General features: G+C 40.9%; 1 protein-coding gene across 1 annotated transcript; it reads left to right on the top strand.

Annotated features, from left to right (window-relative positions):
- The first annotated feature begins 209 nt into the window (after positions 1 to 209).
- Positions 210 to 21,428, top strand: osgn1 (oxidative stress induced growth inhibitor 1). The gene is made up of 8 exons (XM_041783195.1): positions 210 to 391; positions 9,236 to 9,298; positions 10,602 to 10,738; positions 10,821 to 11,012; positions 12,084 to 12,175; positions 12,569 to 12,768; positions 13,624 to 13,967; positions 17,154 to 21,428. Exons 2-8 carry the CDS (start codon positions 9,238 to 9,240, stop codon positions 17,754 to 17,756), a joined length of 1,629 nt encoding a protein of 542 aa, XP_041639129.1. The 5' UTR covers positions 210 to 391; positions 9,236 to 9,237; the 3' UTR covers positions 17,757 to 21,428.
- The last annotated feature ends 1,542 nt before the right edge of the window (positions 21,429 to 22,970 follow it).

Here is a 22,970-nt window from a genome sequence, read left to right as displayed (position 1 = left end):
TAAAGTTCTCTCTCTTTCTTCTGTTACCAAACTGTTACTCCCTCGATTACGTCTTCCTCTCGCGCTCATAGAAGGTCTTTGTTCTATTGGACAGCGATGTGTGGGCGGGCCTTAGCCGAAGGGAGGTGGGGGGTACCGGTCCTGAGGTGGTCTCTGATTGGTCCCTGGACCCGGCTGCTGTAGCGGTATATAATCCTGAATGTGCAGCTCGCAGCAGCAGCTGGCGGTCGGAGCAGTACATGGACGGAGACAAAAACGGACAAAAAGCGTGAAGGAAGCCGCGGAATGACGGAGTGAGAGTCTGCAGAGAGAGAAGACGAGAGGAACGCTGAGCATTGTGTCTTTCTGGAAGGTTCTGACAGCCCGAGGAGGAAGCAGAAGCCTCATCTCTGTGAGTACCCTTCGGCGTACATTCATTTTCGCACAGAGAGGCGTGCGCATGCGGGGAAGAGTGAGTGGTCGGGGAGTTTTAGATGAGGCAGTCTGGAGGAGTGTAGCGGTGCAGGTCTGATGTGAGTCACTGGTGGGAGGGTCCACGCTGCGCAAGCGCCACAAATCCACGCTCACCGCTGCCTTCCTGCAGGGTGCACAAAGGCACGTGCTCGTGTGTTATCATTATATAATTATTATTTTTTTAAAAACATTTAATAATCATTTAGAACAGTCCTACATTATTATAAGCAGGTGCTCGTGTGTTTTATTATATAATTATTATTTGTTAAACAGTTATTAATCATTTAGAACAGTCCTACATTATTATAAAGGCAGCAATGCTGGGGAGAGAATAAGAAGCAAGGCTGGATGGGAAAGTTCAACAAAGCGTTTTTATGTAGGTTTTAAACTGTCCGGCCTGACGGATGCTCTGACTTCAGATGAATAGACTAAAGCAGTAAAAATGTTTGTTCATGCTTTTATTTTGGAGTCAGGCTGATTTGGGTGATTGGAAAGAGCTCAAAATGCTGAAGACATTAATAAACTTTGTGATAGAAAACTGCGTCTAAGAAATGTTTCTGCCACTAACGTGGTCGTACGTTTAATTTGCTGCTACATTTATAAGAAAAAGCTCCTGCTAACCCTACCTCAGCAGCACTATTTTTACTGTATGACAGCAGTAAATGCACAGAGAGCTAAGAGGCCTTAGTCATTAGTTAAACAGCTCCATCACCAAGATGTCACCAGGAGATCTTTTAGGACCACAGACTCTCGTTCATTCCTCCCTGGAGAACGATAAAACCTTCCTTTGTCCTGAAATGGATCGAGAAACACAGAAGTACACAGACTCTCCAGGAAAAAGTTCTGCATTAAAAATCACGCAGATCTTCCTAAAGTGAGTCAGGTTGCAGAAAAATGTCCTTTATCATTATTGTTGTTACAGTGTCATTTATAAACAGGTACATACAGGTAGACAGGTGTCCCAGGACTGAAGGACCTTGTCCAAGGGCCCAAACTGGATATTGAGTCTGCACTGACTGGGATTGAACCATCAGCCTCCACAGTCAGGGAGCACACTCACTGAGCTACCCAGCTTCTCTCACAGACAGTAAACAGGGGCTCATTTTGTATGTTTGACATCGTTCTGAGTACACATACATACATATATGTATATCAGTATAGATCTCAGGGGATATTAGCTGTAGGGTTAAGAACAAGTCTCTCTGACATATTAGAATTTCTGCTCACATGCATCGTTGATATCGGCCGTACATATCAGCGGTGTACATTGCACACTAGCCTTAAATACTGGCAGAGTTCACAGATGTACACCAGGTTTGGGATTTCTAGGGTGTGACTCACTCAGGCCCATCTGAGCCCAAAGGTAAAAACCCACCAGACTGTCTACTCTTTTAGCACAGGAGACGCTTGGAGTTTTTAACGGTTTCTATCAGTTTGGGCTGAATCCAGTTAGGAATTATCAGCATGTCGGCCAAAGAGTCCCAGTGTTGTACATCCCTAGCTGCAGAAATTTTTTCCGAGGTCCCTCTGAGAAGAAAAAGGAATCACAGTTTTCCAAACCTGCAGGTAAACACCTGCATGTCTGAATAATCCTGTCAGCCAATGAGAACAGCTGCTACACCTTTCTATGGAACAGCGTTTTTATCGGCCGTCACTGAAACATTGTTGTTCACTTAATCAGATATTTCTTCACTTATTTCCTCATAAATTTAACTCTATCACCATCGCATGATTTTAATTTTTATTCCATTATCAGGACTTTAAATCTCATGAGTTGATGTTTTATCTTTTAACTTTTATGCTCATTGTTTTTATTATCTATTACTTATTTTCTGCTTTGTGTCTAACAATGATTATTATAATCTCATTATTTTGACCAGTTTCAGACATTTTTGCCTTAATGACCCTACAATAATCCTGAGGATTATTCGTTTTTTATATATTTGGCTGGACTTAAAATCGGAGCCTTTTATAGGTCACTGATAAGAGTGTAGCGCCCCCTAGCTATAGCCCCTAGACACTGTTTCACCTACAGGAATGAAATTGGGTACACATATTCAGCTTCTCAGTACGCACTAAACAGTCTGTTATCGTCATGTTGAATTCCAAACAGGAAGTCCACCATTTTGAAAACAATGTGTGAAATGTTGCCATTTCCTGTGGTCCCTCTCGGATCAACTTGTCTGACAGCGTTCATCAGAGCTATGTGACAAAGGTTTTATGGCAAACCCTCGTTTTTTTCAGACTAATCTGTTTTCTGGAGCCAAAGAGACTCCTTGGCCTTCTTTCTGGATTTGCCGGCTGCAGTCTCAGAGTCCAGCGGGCGTTCTGCCGTTCAGCGTGTCAATAATTAAAATCCCATTAGCCGTCTGGACGCCACAGATGGTCGTTGGGTGTGGCGGTCTCAGGATGATGTCAGAACGGCGGCATATGGAGCGCTGGAGGGAGTGTTGGGGGGAGAGGAGTGTTATGTAAAGGCAAACAGGAGCAGCCACATATTTGATGGTAAAGAGAGACAGGAACCAGAGGACTGGGCTGAGGTGGTTTCAGAGTTAGGGTGGAGTTTGTGAACGCAGCTTCAGCAGGTTTTTAAACTCTGACCTGGTTTTATCTCAGAGTTAAAGAAGGAGTCTTCATCAGCCAGTATGGAGTCATTTCTAGTTTTAAGGACTTAGAGGCACGCTCCTGCAGTCTGTTGAAATAAATGCGTGAAAACATCAGCGTATTTAGCTGGCTAGAATTATTAATGATCCAAAGTTTGTTTAAAGAAGGCCAGTCTGGTTTCAGGGTGTACCGGAGCCTAGGGGGTCCGGACTGAAAACGCCCTTTGGCCTCCAGCCAGGCTTTCCTCTGTTAATAAGCGAAAATGCCATCGACCCCCAGGCTGCGAAAATCACAGAGCTGCTCTCAGTGGAAAGACTTAAGCTTTCAGAACATCTCTGACCAATTAAAATCAAGAAGGGGCGGGACTTGATGTACTGGCTTTGTCAACAGCAATGGCAGGGGCTGATAGTTCCAGGTCTACAGCTGCGCCTGGGTCAGGAAGGACTCCTGTCATGTTGGTGGAGCACACAGAACTCTGTAAAACTGGCTGAAAATGTCCTCATGTCTGAGGACCAGCATGTTTTTAAAGACCGTCTAATCTTTCGCCATCCTTCGACACGTCTCTGTCTCGCTCTCTCTTTCTCACAGAAATGTTTGGTTAAAAATGTGCATCAGTATCTGAACTCTTCCAGGTTGGTTCTATTGATCAGTAAATAGTGGAGGTCTGATCACTCCAGAACACACTTTAACAGTAAAAGCTGCTGGACGCCATGACGTGCAGATTTGAGAACACAGCTTCATCAGAGGAAGTGAAGGGTTTGTTTGTAAAGGCTGAGGTTTGCATCACAGGAATGATTGCTTCAAACACACAGGCTCTAACTGGGCACTAACTGAGCATGTGCAGAGCCATTTGTAGATTCTCTGTTATTATCATGTAAATGCATGTTTGTCTCTGGTGCTGTGTCACTTTAAAGATGAATTATTGAAGTATTCAGTCAAACTAAAGAATCAGACTTGACAGCATATCTGCTTTAATTATGCTGGTGACTTAGCAGGATTTAGTCTTGTCACGTTTTTCACCTTTGGTATAAAATGCAGCAGGATGTTCTGCACACTAAAGTTCCTGCAGAGAGCAGATAAACTAGAAGGGCTGGTTTAAAGCATGATATAGGCGCCGTTATTCCTCCTGTCTGGGGGACTAGGACTGCTGGGGTTTTTTTTTGCTGCTCTGGTAAAAATAAAGTTAGATTTTTACAGGTAGGCTATCATATTGGAGTTTAACTCTCTGGGGCCAAACCTAAAGCATGCATTCTTTCATATAGCTGTTAAATGTGCAGGTGCATCTATTCTTAGATGAATGAACCCAGAAAACAAAGGCTTTCATTGATTCTGGATCTTTACAGTTAATCAGTCACCTCCTCTTGGCAGACAAACGACGTTTCTGCCAAAGATTGAAGGAAAACCAATGATCCTGTCAAGTCGAGCCCTCCAGGAAACTAGAAGAGCTGGTAGAGCTGCACGTAGTCCTGAACAATTCAACAGAAAAACCCTGGAGCAAAGACCGCCTCCTCTCCGGGCTCCATGCCAACCTCTGCTCTGGCCTTGTGTAACCTCCTTTATCACTGCTACATTTTTGTCCTGCTTCATTCCTTCCTCTTTTTGCATGTCTTCTCTTCCTCCTCCGCCTCTCTGTCTCTATCTCTCTTTCACTGGAAGCCTGACTCTGTCTGGCTGTGTAAGCATGACTCTGCAGTTTGTCAAACTGCTGTCTAGGTCCAACGCCGCTCTCTGTAGGCCCCGCCCCTCCTTGGCCTGAGTTGACATTGTGGCAGGTTTCGTGTTTCACGCCTGTCTGGTGTCCTCCTGCCAAGTCCAAACACCGACTGCAACCGGCTGCTTTCAGGGGTTTAAATTTGTTGGACCAGAGAAAAACCAGAGTTTATTTCTGAGCAAGAGAAAGAGAAACTGAGAGCAAAACTGTTTCAGAGAATAATGAACAACAAAAAAAGTCCTGAAAATAAAATACTGTGTTAATGCTCACTGCTAAACTCCTGCACAAAGGCTTCTGCAAATTCCACTAATATCTCACATTGATGCAACTTAAACAATACTGTTTAAAATGGCTGAACAACGATATTTTTATGCTGTGATTCTTTTCTAGTTATGATATCGGAATAAGCAGACAATAATTATTTATCAGAATAATGCACTTTATTTTAATGTTGCATATTTTTTATCTGCAGACTAGATGTGGGGCTAATTTAGCACTCAATACAAATATGGCTGCACGCTAATATCTGTATGATTTAGAACCAGCAGAAAACAGCCTCAGTTAAACACTGGTAGCATATATATATATATATATATATATATATATATATATTATCAGTGTTAATTCTGGCAGCTATTTTTAATTTTAGTTTTAGTCTTTAAATGAAATGTATTTTAGTTTTAGTCTAGTTTTAGTCCATAAAAGTCCTCACATTTTAGCCTCTACTTTTAGTCCAAGCATTTATTCTCTTGTCTAAGTCTGGTACCAGATCATGGTAGCTAACCTGGGGCCCCTGCTTTCTACAGCTGAGAGGAAGAATAGATACAGATGTGTTGTTTTTAACAGATTTACCCACAGTGGAGAAATATCACAGATTTAGAATGTCTGACTAAAACTACATTAAATTTTAGTCTAGTTTTAGTCATCACAGATCTATTTTTGTTAGTCTCAGTCTGGTTTTATTCATGGAAAAAAGGGTGTCCGCAAAATTAACACTATATATATATATATATATATATATATATATATATATGTATGTATATGTATATACACACACACACACACACACAAGGAGTGGATTCTGTCCAATGGGATCGGTCAGACCTGTGGTCACATTTACCTGTAGGGCAGGTGGAGCTCCTCCTCTTTGTTTGTGATGAAACTGGATCCCGCTGCTTCAGGCAGACCTGCTGCTCTTTACGTCTGATGAGCGGCTCAGTGAAGGGTTGTTTGGCGGCACTTTGGCTTGTATCATGGTCACATCCTTGATGTCTGAGTCTTCTTATGTTCTCAGTGGTGCTGATTTAAAGACTGACGGATGGTGGATGATGAAATTAAAAGGCAGATAAACTGTTAAAGAATGAAGTAATAGAGGAATCATCTGGACTACATTTCACTGGGTTTAGACCTGCTGTATACAGATGCTGACATTCACTCTGTGCTATTACCCATCATCCCTTTGTGTCCCTGCGGTCAGGTTGTCATGTTAAAGCCTGAGGTCAGTGGAAATGTAGCGACTGACCGCTGTAATGATTAACTGGCTGACCCTTCCTCTACTTCCTCTCTTTGACATGAAGACAGTGAACCGGTGGCTCTGCTGCAGAATAACCCTCTTTATTCAGTAGTGGTTGATGTTCTGATGAATAATAATAATAATAATAATAATAACAACCCTCTTTTTTCAGTAGTGGTTGATATTCTGATGAATAATAATAATAATAATAATAATAATAATAATAATAATAATAATAACCCTCTTTATTCAGTAGTGGTTGATGTTCTGATGAATAATAATAATAATAATAATAATAATAATAACCCTCTTTATTCAGTAGTGGTTGATGTTCTGATGAATAATAATAATAATAATAATAATAATAACCCTCTTTATTCAGTAGTGGTTGATGTTCTGATGAATAATAATAATAGTAATAATAATAATAATAATAATAATAATAATAACCCTCTTTATTCAGTAGTGGTTGATGTTCTGATGAATAATAATAATAATAATAATAATAATAACCCTCTTTATTCAGTAGTGGTTGATGTTCTGATGAATAATAATAATAATAATAATAATAATAACCCTCTTTATTCAGTAGAGGTTGATGTTCTGATGAATAATAATAATAATAATAATAATAATAATAATAACCCTCTTTATTCAGTAGTGGTTGATGTTCTGATGAATAATGATAATAATAATAATAATAATAATAATAACCCTCTTTATTCAGTAGTGGTTGATGTTCTGATGAATAATAATAATAATAATAATAATAATAACCCTCTTTATTCAGTAGTGGTTGATGTTCTGAATAATAATAATAATAATAATAATAATAATAATAATAATAACCCTCTTTATTCAGTAGTGGTTGATGTTCTGATGAATAATAATAATAATAATAATAATAATAATAATAATAACCCTCTTTATTCAGTAGTGGTTGATGTTCTGATGAATAATAATAATAATAATAATAATAATAATAATAATAATAATAATAACCCTCTTTATTCAGTAGAGGTTGATGTTCTGATGAATAATAATAATAATAATAATAATAATAATAATAACCCTCTTTATTCAGTAGAGGTTGATGTTCTGATGAATAATAATAATAATAATAATAATAATAATAATAACCCTCTTTATTCAGTAGTGGTTGATGTTCTGATGAATAATAATAATAATAATAATAATAATAATAATAACCCTCTTTATTCAGTAGTGGTTGATGTTCTGATGAATAATAATAATAATAATAATAATAATAACCCTCTTTATTCAGTAGTGGTTGATGTTCTGATGAATAATAATAATAATAATAATAATAATAATAATAACCCTCTTTATTCAGTAGTGGTTGATGTTCTGATGAATAATAATAATAATAATAATAATAACCCTCTTTATTCAGTAGTGGTTGATGTTCTGATGAATAATAATAATAATAATAATAATAATAATAACCCTCTTTATTCAGTAGTGGTTGATGTTCTGATGAATAATAATAATAATAATAATAATAACCCTCTTTATTCAGTAGTGGTTGATGTTCTGATGAATAATAATAATAATAATAATAATAACCCTCTTTATTCAGTAGTGGTTGATGTTCTGATGAATAATAATAATAATAATAATAATAATAATAATAACCCTCTTTATTCAGTAGTGGTTGATGTTCTGATGAATAATAATAATAATAATAATAATAATAACCCTCTTTATTCAGTAGTGGTTGATGTTCTGATGAATAATAATAATAATAATAATAATAATAATAACCCTCTTTATTCAGTAGTGGTTGATGTTCTGATGAATAATAATAATAATAATAATAATAATAACCCTCTTTATTCAGTAGTGGTTGATGTTCTGATGAATAATAATAATAATAATAATAATAATAATAATAACCCTCTTTATTCAGTAGTGGTTGATGTTCTGATGAATAATAATAATAATAATAATAATAATAACCCTCTTTATTCAGTAGAGGTTGATGTTCTGATGAATAATAATAATAATAATAATAATAATAACCCTCTTTATTCAGTAGTGGTTGATGTTCTGATGAATAATAATAATAATAATAATAATAATAATAACCCTCTTTATTCAGTAGTGGTTGATGTTCTGATGAATAATAATAATAATAATAATAATAATAATAATAACCCTCTTTATTCAGTAGTGGTTGATGTTCTGATGAATAATAATAATAATAATAATAATAATAACCCTCTTTATTCAGTAGTGGTTGATGTTCTGATGAATAATAATAATAATAATAATAATAATAACCCTCTTTATTCAGTAGTGGTTGATGTTCTGATGAATAATAATAATAATAATAATAATAATAACCCTCTTTATTCAGTAGTGGTTGATGTTCTGATGAATAATAATAATAATAATAATAATAATAATAATAATAATAACCCTCTTTATTCAGTAGTGGTTGATGTTCTGATGAATAATAATAATAATAATAATAATAATAATAATAATAATAATAATAACCCTCTTTATTCAGTAGTGGTTGATGGGCTGATGAATAATAAAGATAAGACGGTCTCGCTCTCTGTTTCCTGCAGAGTCATGGTGTTGTGGTCCAGACTGATGTGTAGCTGAATCATGCTATCGCCGTAAAGAGGCAATAAATGTGTGTAATCATCACCCTTACTCTACTTCTCCTTTTACATAATAAAGCAGACAGGCGGTCAAAGGGTTAATACTTCTCAATACCAGGAGCTTTTCAGTGTAAATCTTGACTTTCTCTTTCTCTCAGTCTCTCCTCCAAAGTCTGGAAAAGCCTTCTCTTCTACCCAGACATAAAACCATCAGAGCCCGTCTCTCGGACCATGGAGTTAGATTCTTTAGTGGAATATTCCAGGTTTACATCCTAATGTGACGTCAACCTCCGCTGATGGGAATGTGTTTTCTCTCCTCAGTTATGATGGATCTCCACGATAAAGAAGTCCTCCCTGGAGAGCCTCTGCCTGTAGTCGTCATCGGTAAGAAACACAGAAATAAAGGAACATCTCAGTATTTCAGCAAATATCAGCAAAAAGATGATTTATGTCAGTCAAGTGAAAAAGGTAAACTCACATTTCTATAGATTCATTCCACACACACTGATTTATTTCAGAGTTTATTTCTTTTATTTTGATGATTTTGGCTGGCAGATCAAGTTGTTTGATGTTTGAGTCATCAAACAGCCTGATCTGGAACAGTCAGATCTGCTGAGTCATCAAACAGCCTGATCTAGAACAGTCAGATCTGCTGAGTCATCAAACAGCCTGATCTGGAACAGTCAGATCTGCTGAGTCATCAAACAGCCTGATCTAGAACAGTCAGATCTGCTGAGTCATCAAACAGCCTGCTCTGGAACAGTCAGATCTGCTGAGTCATCAAACAGCCTGCTCTGGAACAGTCAGATCTGCTGAGTCATCAAACAGCCTGCTCTGGAACAGTCAGATCTGCTGAGTCATCAAACAGCCTGATCTGGAACAGTCAGATCTGCTGAGTCATCAAACAGCCTGATCTGGAACAGTCAGATCTGCTGAGTCATCAAACAGCCTGATCTGGAACAGTCAGATCTGCTGAGTCATCAAACAGCCTGATCTAGAACAGTCAGATCTGCTGAGTCATCAAACAGCCTGCTCTGGAACAGTCAGATCTGCTGAGTCATCAAACAGCCTGATCTAGAACAGTCAGATCTGCTGAGTCATCAAACAGCCTGCTCTGGAACAGTCAGATCTGCTGAGTCATCAAACAGCCTGATCTGGAACAGTCAGATCTGCTGAGTCATCAAACAGCCTGATCTAGAACAGTCAGATCTGCTGAGTCATCAAACAGCCTGATCTAGAACAGTCAGATCTGCTGAGTCATCAAACAGCCTGATCTGGAACAGTCAGATCTGCTGAGTCATCAAACAGCCTGATCTAGAACAGTCAGATCTGCTGAGTCATCAAACAGCCTGATCTGGAACAGTCAGATCTGCTGAGTCATCAAACAGCCTGATCTAGAACAGTCAGATCTGCTGAGTCATCAAACAGCCTGCTCTGGAACAGTCAGATCTGCTGAGTCATCAAACAGCCTGATCTAGAACAGTCAGATCTGCTGAGTCATCAAACAGCCTGCTCTGGAACAGTCAGATCTGCTGAGTCATCAAACAGCCTGATCTGGAACAGTCAGATCTGCTGCCATTTGGTCAAACTGAATCACATGACTACAGCCACTAAAGCATTATGGGAAATGTTAATCTAACCACAGTTTTTCAGTCCCACTTACCTGTCTCCCCTCTCTGTTTCCTAGGTAACGGCCCCTCGGGTATCTGTCTTTCATACCTGTTGTCAGGTTACACCCCCTACCTGTCAGCGGAGGTGTCACACCCCAACCCTCTGCTGGAAAGGAAGCTGGCCGAGCAACCTCACCTGTCGCTGCTGGAGCAGGTAAGACACACAGTCATGCAACAGGAGGGTTTTTAAATAAAGTTCTGATCATTCAAGCCTCACAGACCCCGTCTCCTTCCAGGACCTGGAGTACCTGTGTGAGGGCTTAGAGGGGCGCTCGTCCAATCCTGTGGCGGTGCTTTTTGATTCGCTGCTGCTTCCTAACAGCGACTTTGGATTGGACCACACTTCTCCACTGGAATGGCGCTACGAGCCGGAGCGAGCCATCCCTCACCTGGTGCTGGGGAGGGGGCCGCCTGGAGGGGCGTGGCATGTAAGGAGCAAAAACAAACGATGAATCATCTCAGGATAGATCATTTATTTATGATTATTTATTATTTATTAGGGGTGGTTAAAAATATCAATTAATCGATGCATCGTGATATTCCTCCCCCAATTCAATATTGATTCAGCAAATCCTCTGAATCGATTCACCTCCTGGCCAGTGGGGGTCGCTGTGAGTGTGATTCGCGTTGTATGGACGAAGTTTACATGCACTTTACTTTTTCAGTGTTTATACAGAACTGTCATGTTTTTTTTACTTTTGTACTCCATCTGCACAACCAAGTTATTATTTTGCAAATTTTTATTTTCAGATGTTTTATTGCTCAAAAATGTGAGGTGACTTAGCAAATATGTTCACATGGGCATGAAAATAATTATTAAAAAATTGTCAACAGGTTATTTGAGTATTTCTACTTCTTACTGAATCGACATTGAAGCACTTAAATCAATATTGAATCGAATCGCAACCTAAAGAATCAAAATTGAATTGAATCGTGAGGTTCTTAACAATGCCCAGCCCTATTATTTATGATTATTTATTATTTATGATTATTATCTAATCTGAGGGAAAGCTCTGGGTTTAAATCAGTGCTGTTTTTCCTTCTGCATTTTCATTTCCATTATGGCCTTAACAACTGTGAAATTATCACTAAAATTACAACTACTAACCATCCTTTTTAGTTTATAAGGCTTTCTGATTAGTAATAGAGCCTGCACATTGAATGGGACTGTTCTTTTAGTTTTTAACAGAAAAGTGAGCTGTTATCAGTCTTCTAGTCAAGCAAAAAGCTTTTAAAGCAGCAGAGCTTTTGTTTTTGAGCCTGAATGTGCAGACGTTATGGTAATGTGTGCAAACAGGCTTTGTTTCCCTTTGTCACCTGCCTGTTTGCAGAGTGTGATGTGCACATGACTGGAAGAGGCGGCGCCACTGCAGATCAACACTTGAATAAGCAGAAGTGTTTCATCCATGTCAAACTGCTGAAGCTTTGTTTTTTAGGGCATGAAATCATGAAACCTGAGAATAAATCTGAGTGAATGTTGTGGTTTTGTCTGTTTCCAGGCTATGGAGGGCTCCATGCTGACTCTGAGTTTGGCTAACTGGATGGAGCTTCCTGGACTCAAACTGAAGGACTGGATAAGAGAAAAACGCAGGTTTGTCCTGAACCACCAAGCAGAATGTGATAGTTAATATAGTTTTGATGAAGCATACATGAAGAAATAAAAGCTACAGAGAGTGTGAATCACTCTTAGTTTGTTTTTCAAATGATTGAGGCCGCTTCATTTACATGAGAGGATGATCCACAACCACCGAGCTGATGAGAATCTAACTTTAATACTCCCTTTTCATCAAAAACTACCTGTTCTACAGCTAACTGTATTTTTATCATTCACAGCACTGAGTTAATCAATAAAATTACTTTGAAATCTATGATTTAATATCATACAGCTGTTTTTTAGACGTAATAATGTGCCAAATATGCCTGTACCACTTTGTATCATATCTATTTGTCAGACAAAGTCAAATTTTTGTTTATTTAATTTCAGAAATGTTCGTAATGACCGTGCCACCCCAGCAGAGATCGCCTCCTACTACCAACACTACGTTTCCCAGATGTCCCTGGAGCAGAGCTTCGCCTGTGGAACCACCGTCACATCTGTCACCAGGCAGCCTGGCAGCAAGGAGGGAACGCCGCCCTGTTGGAGGGTGACGGGACTGCAGCGCAGAGAAGGAGAGGAGCTGGGAGGTACAGCAAATAGAAACTTTGATATGAGCATGAAGAAAAAGATGTGGTGGGGGGGCAGTGCAGCCATGCTTCAAAGCTGCAGAGCTGCTTCAAAACTGCAGAGCTGTGCTTCAAAGCTGCAGAGCTGTGCTTCAAAACTGCAGAGCTGTGCTTCAAAACTGCAGAGCTGTGCTTCAAAGCTGCAGAGCTGTGCTTCAAAACTGCAGAGCTGCTTCAAAGCTGCAGAGTCCCTAATAGATGTGATTTCCCGCTGGTCAGAAACTGTTGGACTGATTAAATGATCTCTGAAAATGAAATCAACAATAAAGAATCAAAGTTCTCTTTCCTTTCTGGGAACACTGCTGACACCCAACAGCAGCTTAAAGCCTGAGGTCCTTCTCATCCTCCCAGTTATCCCCCCAGTGAGCACCATCACACAGAGCCTTTTACACCTATAAGGAGCCAGGTGTAAGAGTTTTGCAGTAGTCTCTATTGTCACTGAAACTGAAAGTAATCCTTGTGGTGCCATGACTATGAAAGTATTCAACAAACATAACTATAAGACACTAAGATAAAAAAAAATAAAAAAATAAAAGTACTAAAAACGGGACACAAGATATTTCACATTCATGTTCTGCAGTCATTTTTCATAAAATCAGTTTTTTTGATGTGTTGGTGTTTTTAAGTTTTTGGTGTATCTTCAGCATGTCTGAATGTTGTTATGCACCGTAAATGTTTGTAGTGAACTAAATTAGAACTGAACGTGCAGACTAGCACACATTTGAGCTCAGACATCGGTGCAGGTCATTGTATGTAAATAATCAGAATGCTTCCATATATGAACAAATCTGCTTCCTCTCTCCTCCCCTCCTGTAGACGGCTCCTCTGTGTCAGAGGAGGTGCCTTTCTCCCTGTTGGCCCACAGTGTGGTGCTGGCCACAGGGACCCACGACATCCCGGCCAGACTCGGCGTGGATGGCGAGTCCCTCCCCTTCGTCTGCCACTCGTTCTGGGAGCTGGAGGCAGCCATCTCTCGGGGCGAGCTAGACCAGTCATCAGACCCGGTTCTGGTGGTGGGGGCGGGGCTTACAGCAGCTGATGCGGTCTTGGCCGCCCACCATCTCAACACACCAGTCTACCACGCCTTTAGACGCTCGGTCGCTGACCCCGGTCTCATCTTCAACCAGCTGCCGAAACTGCTCTACCCAGAGTACCACAAGGTCAGAGAAGAGTTCCACACTGAATTTAATACAGGCAAAAATAAAATAATGCTCTCTGTCCAGAAACCAAGGTTTGCTTTTTAAGCTAAGAGTTTGGGTGTGTCTTCTCCCAGCGTTCAAAAGAAACCAACCAATCACAAGCTGGATCAGTCATCTGTACTAACTTTAGTTTGTCAGAATCCTGCTGGTCATCTGATCATTGATTCAATGAATGATCCTGCAGACGGCTCCTCTGTGTCAGAGGAGGTGCCTTTCTCCCTGTTGGCCCACAGTGTGGTGCTGGACCACAGGGACCACACGACACACCGCTGCTACACACTCGGCGTGGATGGCGAGTCACCTCGCTACACACCGCTGCTACACTCGTTCTGGGAGCTGGAGGCTACACATCTCTCGGGCGAGCTAGACCAGTCATGCTACACACCGGTTCTGGTGCTACACACCGCTTACACAGCTGATGCGGTCTTGGCCGCCCACACATCTCAACACACCAGTGCTACACACGCCTTTAGACGCCGGTCGCTGACTACACACGGTCTACATCTTCTACACACCAGCTGCTACACACTGCTGCTACACAGAGTACCACAAGGTCAGAGAAGAGTGCTACACACCACTGCTAATTTAATACAGGCAAAAATAAAATAATGCTCTCTGCTACACAGAAACTACAAGGTTTGCTTTTTAAGCTAAGAGTTTGGGTGTGCTACACACCAGCTGCTCAAAAGCTACACACCAACCAATACACACCGCTGGATACAGTCATCTGCTACACACCACTGTCAGAATCCTGCTGGTCATCTGATCATTGATTCAATGAATGAAGAAACACTGGCAAGGAAAATTCTGGTGTGCTACACAACAGTGCTACACACTGCTGCTATACACCGGTGCTACACATCAGTGCTACACACCGCTGCTACACACCGCTGCTACACACTGATGCTACACACCGCTGCTATACACCGGTGCTACACATCGCTGCTACACACCGCTGCTACACACCAGTGCTACACACTGCTGCTACACACTGCTGCTACACACCGCTGCTACACACCGCTGCTACACACCGCTGCTACACACCGCTGCTACACACTTCTTCTACACACTGCTGCTACACACTGCTCCTACACACCGGTGCTACACACCGGTGCTACACACCGCTGCTACACACTGCTGCTACACACTTCTTCTACACACCGCTGCTACACACCGCTGCTACACACGGGTACTACACACCACTGCTACACACCGCTGCTACACACCGCTACTACACACTTCTTCTACACACCACTGCTACACACTGCTGCTACACACCACTGCTACACACCGCTGCTACACACGGGTGCTACACACCACTGCTACACACCGCTGCTACACACTGCTGCTACACACCACTGCTACACACGGGTGCTACACACCACTGCTACACACCACTGCTACACACCGCTGCTACACACCACTGCTACACACCGCTGCTACACACGGGTGCTACACACCACTGCTACACACCGCTGCTACACACTGCTGCTACACACCACTGCTACACACCGCTGCTACACACGGGTGCTACACACCACTGCTACACACCACTGCTACACACCGCTGCTACACACCGCTGCTACACACCGCTGCTACACACCGCTGCTACACACTGCTGCTACACACCACTGCTACACACTGCTGCTACACACTGCTGCTACACACTTCTTCTACACACCACTGCTACACACTGCTGCTACACACTTCTTCTACACACCACTGCTACACACTGCTGCTACACACTTCTTCTACACACCACTGCTACACACCGCTGCTACACACTGCTGCTACACACGGGTGCTACACACCACTGCTACACACCGCTGCTACACACCGCTGCTACACACCGGTGCTACACACTTCTTCTACACACTGCTGCTACACACTGCTCCTACACACCGGTGCTACACACCGGTGCTACACACCGCTGCTACACACTGCTGCTACACACTTCTTCTACACACCGCTGCTACACACCGCTGCTACACACGGGTACTACACACCACTGCTACACACCGCTGCTACACACCGCTACTACACACTTCTTCTACACACCGCTGCTACACACTGCTGCTACACACCGCTGCTACACACGGGTGCTACACACCACTGCTACACACCGCTGCTACACACTGCTGCTACACACCACTGCTACACACGGGTGCTACACACCACTGCTACACACCACTGCTACACACCGCTGCTACACACCACTGCTACACACCGCTGCTACACACGGGTGCTACACACCACTGCTACACACCGCTGCTACACACTGCTGCTACACACCACTGCTACACACCGCTGCTACACACGGGTGCTACACACCACTGCTACACACCACTGCTACACACCGCTGCTACACACCGCTGCTACACACCGCTGCTACACACCGCTGCTACACACGGGTGCTACACACCACTGCTACACACCGCTGCTACACACCGCTGCTACACACCGCTGCTACACACTGCTGCTACACACCACTGCTACACACCGCTGCTACACACGGGTGCTACACACCACTGCTACACACCGCTGCTACACACTGCTGCTACACACCACTGCTACACACTGCTGCTACACACTTCTTCTACACACCGCTGCTACACACTGCTGCTACACACTTCTTCTACACACCACTGCTACACACTGCTGCTACACACTTCTTCTACACACCACTGCTACACACTGCTGCTACACACTTCTTCTACACACCACTGCTACACACCGCTGCTACACACTGCTGCTACACACGGGTGCTACACACCACTGCTACACACTTCTTCTACACACCGCTGCTACACACTGCTGCTACACACTTCTTCTACACACCACTGCTACACACCGCTGCTACACACGGGTGCTACACACCACTGCTACACACCGCTGCTACACACTGCTGCTACACACCACTGCTACACAATCTGAAAGTCAACCTCTGAAGTACATCTCAGACTGACAGCATCATAAATCAATGAATGTGAATGCTGCTATGTAATCTGTGGTTCATTGACAATAACTGTGAGGTTTCTGTGATGAATTTTGATTTAAATGTGAAAATGTTCTGTATTTCCAGATTGTTTTAGCTCGCTCTATGTAGACTTAAACCTGACCCTGTCTTTCCTGTCCTTTGCTGTCCAGGTTCACCAGATGATGACTCAGCAGCAGTACAGGCCGAGCCCTCCACCACAAAACTACGCCCAGAACCTTCAGAACTCATCACCCCCTCCTTCAACCCCCCCCTCCCCCACCCTGTCTTCAACCCCCTCTTCTTACCCGGGTTACCTGAGTTTCCCACGCTACAAAGTCATTGCGTTCCGACCTGATAAGAAGTGCATTCTGGAGTCAGACTCTGGCCATCGAGTCGTGGTCCAAGTCTCTAAGGCGCTGGTTCTGATTGGCGCTCACCCCAACCTTTCTTTCCTGCACGACAATGGGCGTCCACTCGGTATCTACCCAGAGGAGCCGATCACATGTCGGAGGAACCCCATCGAGGTGGACCCGTTCACAAACAGTGTGGTCGCAGCAGATGGGCCAGGCATGTATGCCATGGGGCCGCTGGTTGGTGAGAACTTTGTCAGGTTCCTGAAAGGAGGAGCCTTGGCTATCGCGAGCGACCTCGCTAAGAGACAAAGGGAGGAACAGGAGAGAGAGGGTGAAGAGCTTACCACGGAGAGGTTAATGGACAGATGGGTGGATAGACGAGTCACCACAGAGTCCGAGCTTTCTGTTCTGGACTCGTAGCAGGTCATCTGAAATTCAACAGCTGAATAGACTGGAGTAAACCAGCCTTCAGATCCACGCTGATGGATTGAGATAAAACAGGAACTGCAAACAAAGGAGGTCATGTTTTCCAGGATTCCCAGAACAGGTCATTAAAACGTGCTGCTAAGAGGTGAAAAGTGAGCTCTACGGCTGGACTCTCCCTGCTTTGATGGATCTGATAACTTAAAATGCTGCTGCAGATCTTGTTGAAGAAATGCTGTCTGTTGGGACAATGAAATGTACCTTTAAGGGTGAGCAAACCACTGTCATGAAAGCCTCGATGGAGAAACTACCTAGTGCATTTGGTCCCACTATGCCCTACATGTTTGTGTCTTCCTCTGTAGACACTGACCATGATAGCAACATCTGTTATCTCAGAACTTGGTAAAGTTAGCGATAAAATGGTCAAAACATATGTTTGACTTAAACAGAGAAGTTCCAGCGGCAGTCTCTTAAGGTGGCTTCACATTAGAGATCCAGACCTGAGTACACTTGATGCCAAAGTCTGGTTCCTGCTGCTCACAAGCGTACCATACTCTGCCTGAAAAGGTGGTCTCAAGTACAGTTCATGTGGACTCTGGCGTAGTACCTGGACCATGTGAATGCTGCAGGGTGGAGTGGTAAAGCCTCTTTAAAAACCATTTATCCACACTGCATGGAGCAGTATCATGCTCTGAGCTGTACAGTAGGTGAAGTATGAAGACGGCCTCGTACTGATAACAAAGACATCCATAGCAGCCTGCAGGGTGGACGCTATTGTTCACATGGGTGGTTGCCTTGATGGCCTGTTGTTCTTTCTTCTTGGTGGATTTACACCCAGATATGCACATGCCTATCCTAACCCTACCTAACCAGAGTATGTTCCCACGTGTGCTCGTCATGGAGCGATCTGTGAAAGCAGACCAGCGATGGAGAGTGGAGGGGCTATGACACGACTGTGCTTTATGTAAAACTATCCTTTAATAGTTAGATAGGGCTGGGCCATTTGGACCAAAAAAGGCACAAGGATACTTTTCAGCTGTGTGGTAATGTAAATCAGCATCTCCACATTTCTTTCTGTGAAGAAATAACAAAAACACCATCTACATCAAATCTTCACAGGCACTTTTACTAACAGGCCAGTACACAACACTAACAAGTTCATGGAAAAGGCATAAGATTAAACTACCTGGCACAGAAAACATATTTATTTTAAGTGAATATACTACTTACATGAAGTAAAATGAATAAAGGGGTAATCCCGTATCAATACTAACTATTTTACATGGATGATATCATTGTCAGTGGTTCTTACCGTAAACAGTCTGGCCAGCATCAGGCCTGGCTCTGTTTTTATGAATAAAATCAACCTTAACTGTAGGTTCAAGCTATTTGTTACCAATATCTGAAAATATTTGAACTATTTTTAAACCATGATACATTACCCAGCCCTATGAATATGCACACAAAGGTAAAATCACTGCCACCTGGTGGTCAAACAAAGCAACTACAACACTCCTTCAGTACTGTAGCATTCTATCTGCAATGCGTTACCAACTTATTAACAATACGTATGCTAATCATAGACTGTATATGAGAAGTGGGCGTGGCCACAGTGACGTCATTCATTGCCTCATGGTCTGCCAAGTAGAGTTTTGTACCATCCTCATGCTGGTTCACTGAAGTTAAAATAATGACCATGTTTGGAGCAAGTGATCCCAGATAGAGATGAAACATGATCTTTTAAACGTGCATTAAGAAACCAGTCTGAAAAACAACTTTTATCTATTTTCTCCTTTTTCCAGTTCATGGTTGTTCTGTAACTCCAGGCCGGGGCTGTTCCCGTCTCAAACATGTTCACTAAAATGACCAAAGAGGAATGGCAGACTGAGAGACGTTCAGTCTGGAGCCTTAAAACCAGGGTTAGGGTTTAGGATTATAGGACCATTTCTAAGGCTTGCACTGATGCATCGGTTTAACATTGATGAGCATCAGCTGATAATGGGGCAGGAACATGTTTATGTGGTGTGTTCCATCAGTTTAATGCTGGCTTCTTTACCATAAGACATCAGTCATCGCAGACTGATCATCTTTCATGGTCAAAGACTAAAGAAAGGTGGGTTACTGGAAATCCTGGAGGGGCATCTGCAGACCTCTATGGTGGGGCGACCCCCCCCCCCTTACCCTAACCTTTAGGGTTCAGGTACCTAACCCTGTTAGATTGAACTTCATCCCCCTCAGTGAGTGTTTGATTTTTATTCAGAATCTTCTGCTGTTGTGAAGAAGATGCTTCAGTATTTTATCACTTGTTGTAGTTGCTCATTATAAAATAGAGAAAGCTTTCCTATTGGACACTAAATAATTGAAACTGTGCCTCGCTACTTTCTGATTTGGTCCTTTAAATCACTGACATTTTTACTTTTAGTGGATGTTTTTTTTATTGTTGCTGTTTGATATTACTGTATTTAGTCAAACTCAGAATAATAACCTGCCAAACGTCACACAGCCTCAGCCTGACCTGACTGATGGAGTTTATTATCAGGTTTCTGAGGAGCGTACTGTTGGATTTAAAACACTACTGGTGTTACTGGTTTTATTGGTGAACACAGACTGATGAAGGTGCGTTCTGGTCCTGATTCTCTTTGTTTAGAACTGGTATATTTTTTATAAATGAATGGGTTTGGTGAGAGTGAATGTACGATGTAACTGTACCTACCTTTATCTATGATTGTTGAGTTTTATACTTGAGAAAAAAGCAGAGAAATATATATATTTTTTCTATAATTCCTCTTTGAATTTGCTGCTGTATGAATAATGCTTCACTGTGCACATGTGTAAAATATTCACCTTTTGTTTTTAAGCCTTCTTTGGTTGCAGTCGTTTTTTTCTCCTGGATTTCCAGAATGAGAAAAAGTGGTGTTTAAAACCACACCTGAATTATTCTGCAGCCCTTAATTTGGTGCTTCCAGCTCAATTAAACTCCTTATATTAGTGTAGTCTTTATTAATAATCAGCATTTCTGTGCTTAACATGAAAAGATAAGTGGTAAATCATGCTAGGATTATTAAATATGACCTTTTTAAGGCTGCTACATTGATTTTGTAATTCTTGGTAAGTAGATTTGTTATCACTGCTATCAGAGTTTTTCGTGTGGAGGGATTATTTATGAATAAAATCCCTGATGTTAAATAAAAACATGACATTAGTGTGGTGAAGGGGTTAATCTGGTCCAGCCTTTATTTTCAGGGTTAAACACCAGCGGTGCCTTTCAGACAACCTCCATAGGAGACGTTATTTCCACCAGCATAAGGGAAACTCCATCTGAAGGTGTTTGTATGTGGTACTAATCCTGTACAGTCTTTATAAATCTAACTTCATGTTTGTATCAGTGAGTTCTGACTGTCAGATCTCAGTGTTCCACCTTCGTCTCTGACTTTCTATTAAAGATTATTTTTGAACTAACGTCTGTGTTGTTCCTCTCACTTCAAACTTATTTCATGAAATCTGTTTGGCTGTAAAACAACGTTTTAATAATGAATGTGTTTGATTCAGAGATCTGTTGAAGCTGAGCTGGTCTGTGTTGTATGAACCATGACTCATTTATAAATCAATAAAAGTGAAAACATCTGAGTGGATGAATACTTATACAGTCAAGGACCAAAGTATTGGCACCCCTGGAATTTTTCCAGAAAATTCATCGTTTCTTCCAGAAGTTGTTGCAATTGAAAATAACTGTTTTTGAGTTTTGTGTAAAATTATGTCAATTTAGGTTTTTTTTTTCCTCTGTTTTTGTGTAGTTCTAATGCACATAAATGAAATAAACAAGTTTATACCAAAAACATTTGTAACTGAAACAATTTCTGGGAGAAATGGTGAAATTTCTAGAAAAATTCCAGGGGTGCCAATACTTTGGTCCATGACTGTAGATGTCATCACATCGGTGCTGGGAATCCAGTATGCTCAGCAAAAAGTCATTGTATTATTATTATTATTATTATCGTCATTATTATTATCATCATCATCGTTATTATTATTATTATTATTATTATTATTATTATCGTAATTATTATAATCATCATCATCATCACCGTTATTATTATTATAATTATAATTATTATCATCATCATCGTTATTATTATTATTATTATTATCATCATCATCATCATCATTATTATTATTATTATTGTCATTATTATTATTATTATTATTATTATCGTCATTATCATCATCATCATCATCATTATTATTATAATTATAATAATTATCATCATCATCGTTATTATTGTGTGGAATGTGTGGAATGAATCTATAGAAATGTGAGTTTACCTTTTTCACTTGACTGACATAAATCATCTTTTTGCTGATATTTGCTGAAATACTGAGATGTTCCTTTATTTCTGTGTTTCTTACCGATGACGACTACAGGCAGAGGCTCTCCAGGGAGGACTTCTTTATCGTGGAGATCCATCATAACTGAGGAGAGAAAACACATTCCCATCAGCGGAGGTTGACGTCACATTAGGATGTAAACCTGGAATATTCCACTAAAGAATCTAACTCCATGGTCCGAGAGACGGGCTCTGATGGTTTTATGTCTGGGTAGAAGAGAAGGCTTTTCCAGACTTTGGAGGAGAGACTGAGAGAAAGAGAAAGTCAAGATTTACACTGAAAAGCTCCTGGTATTGAGAAGTATTAACCCTTTGACCGCCTGTCTGCTTTATTATGTAAAAGGAGAAGTAGAGTAAGGGTGATGATTACACACATTTATTGCCTCTTTACGGCGATAGCATGATTCAGCTACACATCAGTCTGGACCACAACACCATGACTCTGCAGGAAACAGAGAGCGAGACCGTCTTATCTTTATTATTCATCAGCCCATCAACCACTACTGAATAAAGAGGGTTATTATTATTATTATTATTATTATTATTATTATTATTATTTATGTCATCATCATCATTATTATTATTATTATTATTATTATTATTATCGTCATTATTATTATTATTATCATCGTCATCATTATTATTATTATTATTATTATTACTGTCATTATTATTATTATTATTATTATTATTATTATTATCATCATTATTATTATTATTATTATTACTGTCATTATTATTATTATTATTATTATTATTATTATTATTATTATTATTGTTATTATCGTCATTATTATTATTATCATCGTCATCATTATTATTATTA

Source organism: Cheilinus undulatus, linkage group 3, assembly GCF_018320785.1.
Source record: "Cheilinus undulatus linkage group 3, ASM1832078v1, whole genome shotgun sequence".
Classification (NCBI taxonomy): domain Eukaryota; kingdom Metazoa; phylum Chordata; class Actinopteri; order Labriformes; family Labridae; genus Cheilinus; species Cheilinus undulatus.
This window is presented reverse-complemented; position numbering and strand designations above follow the sequence as displayed.

Excerpts from the sequence above, each read along its gene's own strand:
- osgn1 (XM_041783195.1), top strand. The coding sequence starts at position 9,238 with ATGATGGATCTCCACGATAAAGAAGTCCTCCCTGGAGAGCCTCTGCCT. Across the intron at positions 9,299-10,601 it reads TCTGCCTGTAGTCGTCATCG|GTAACGGCCCCTCGGGTATC; the intron begins GTAAGAAACACA and ends TCTGTTTCCTAG. Across the intron at positions 10,739-10,820 it reads ACCTGTCGCTGCTGGAGCAG|GACCTGGAGTACCTGTGTGA; the intron begins GTAAGACACACA and ends GTCTCCTTCCAG.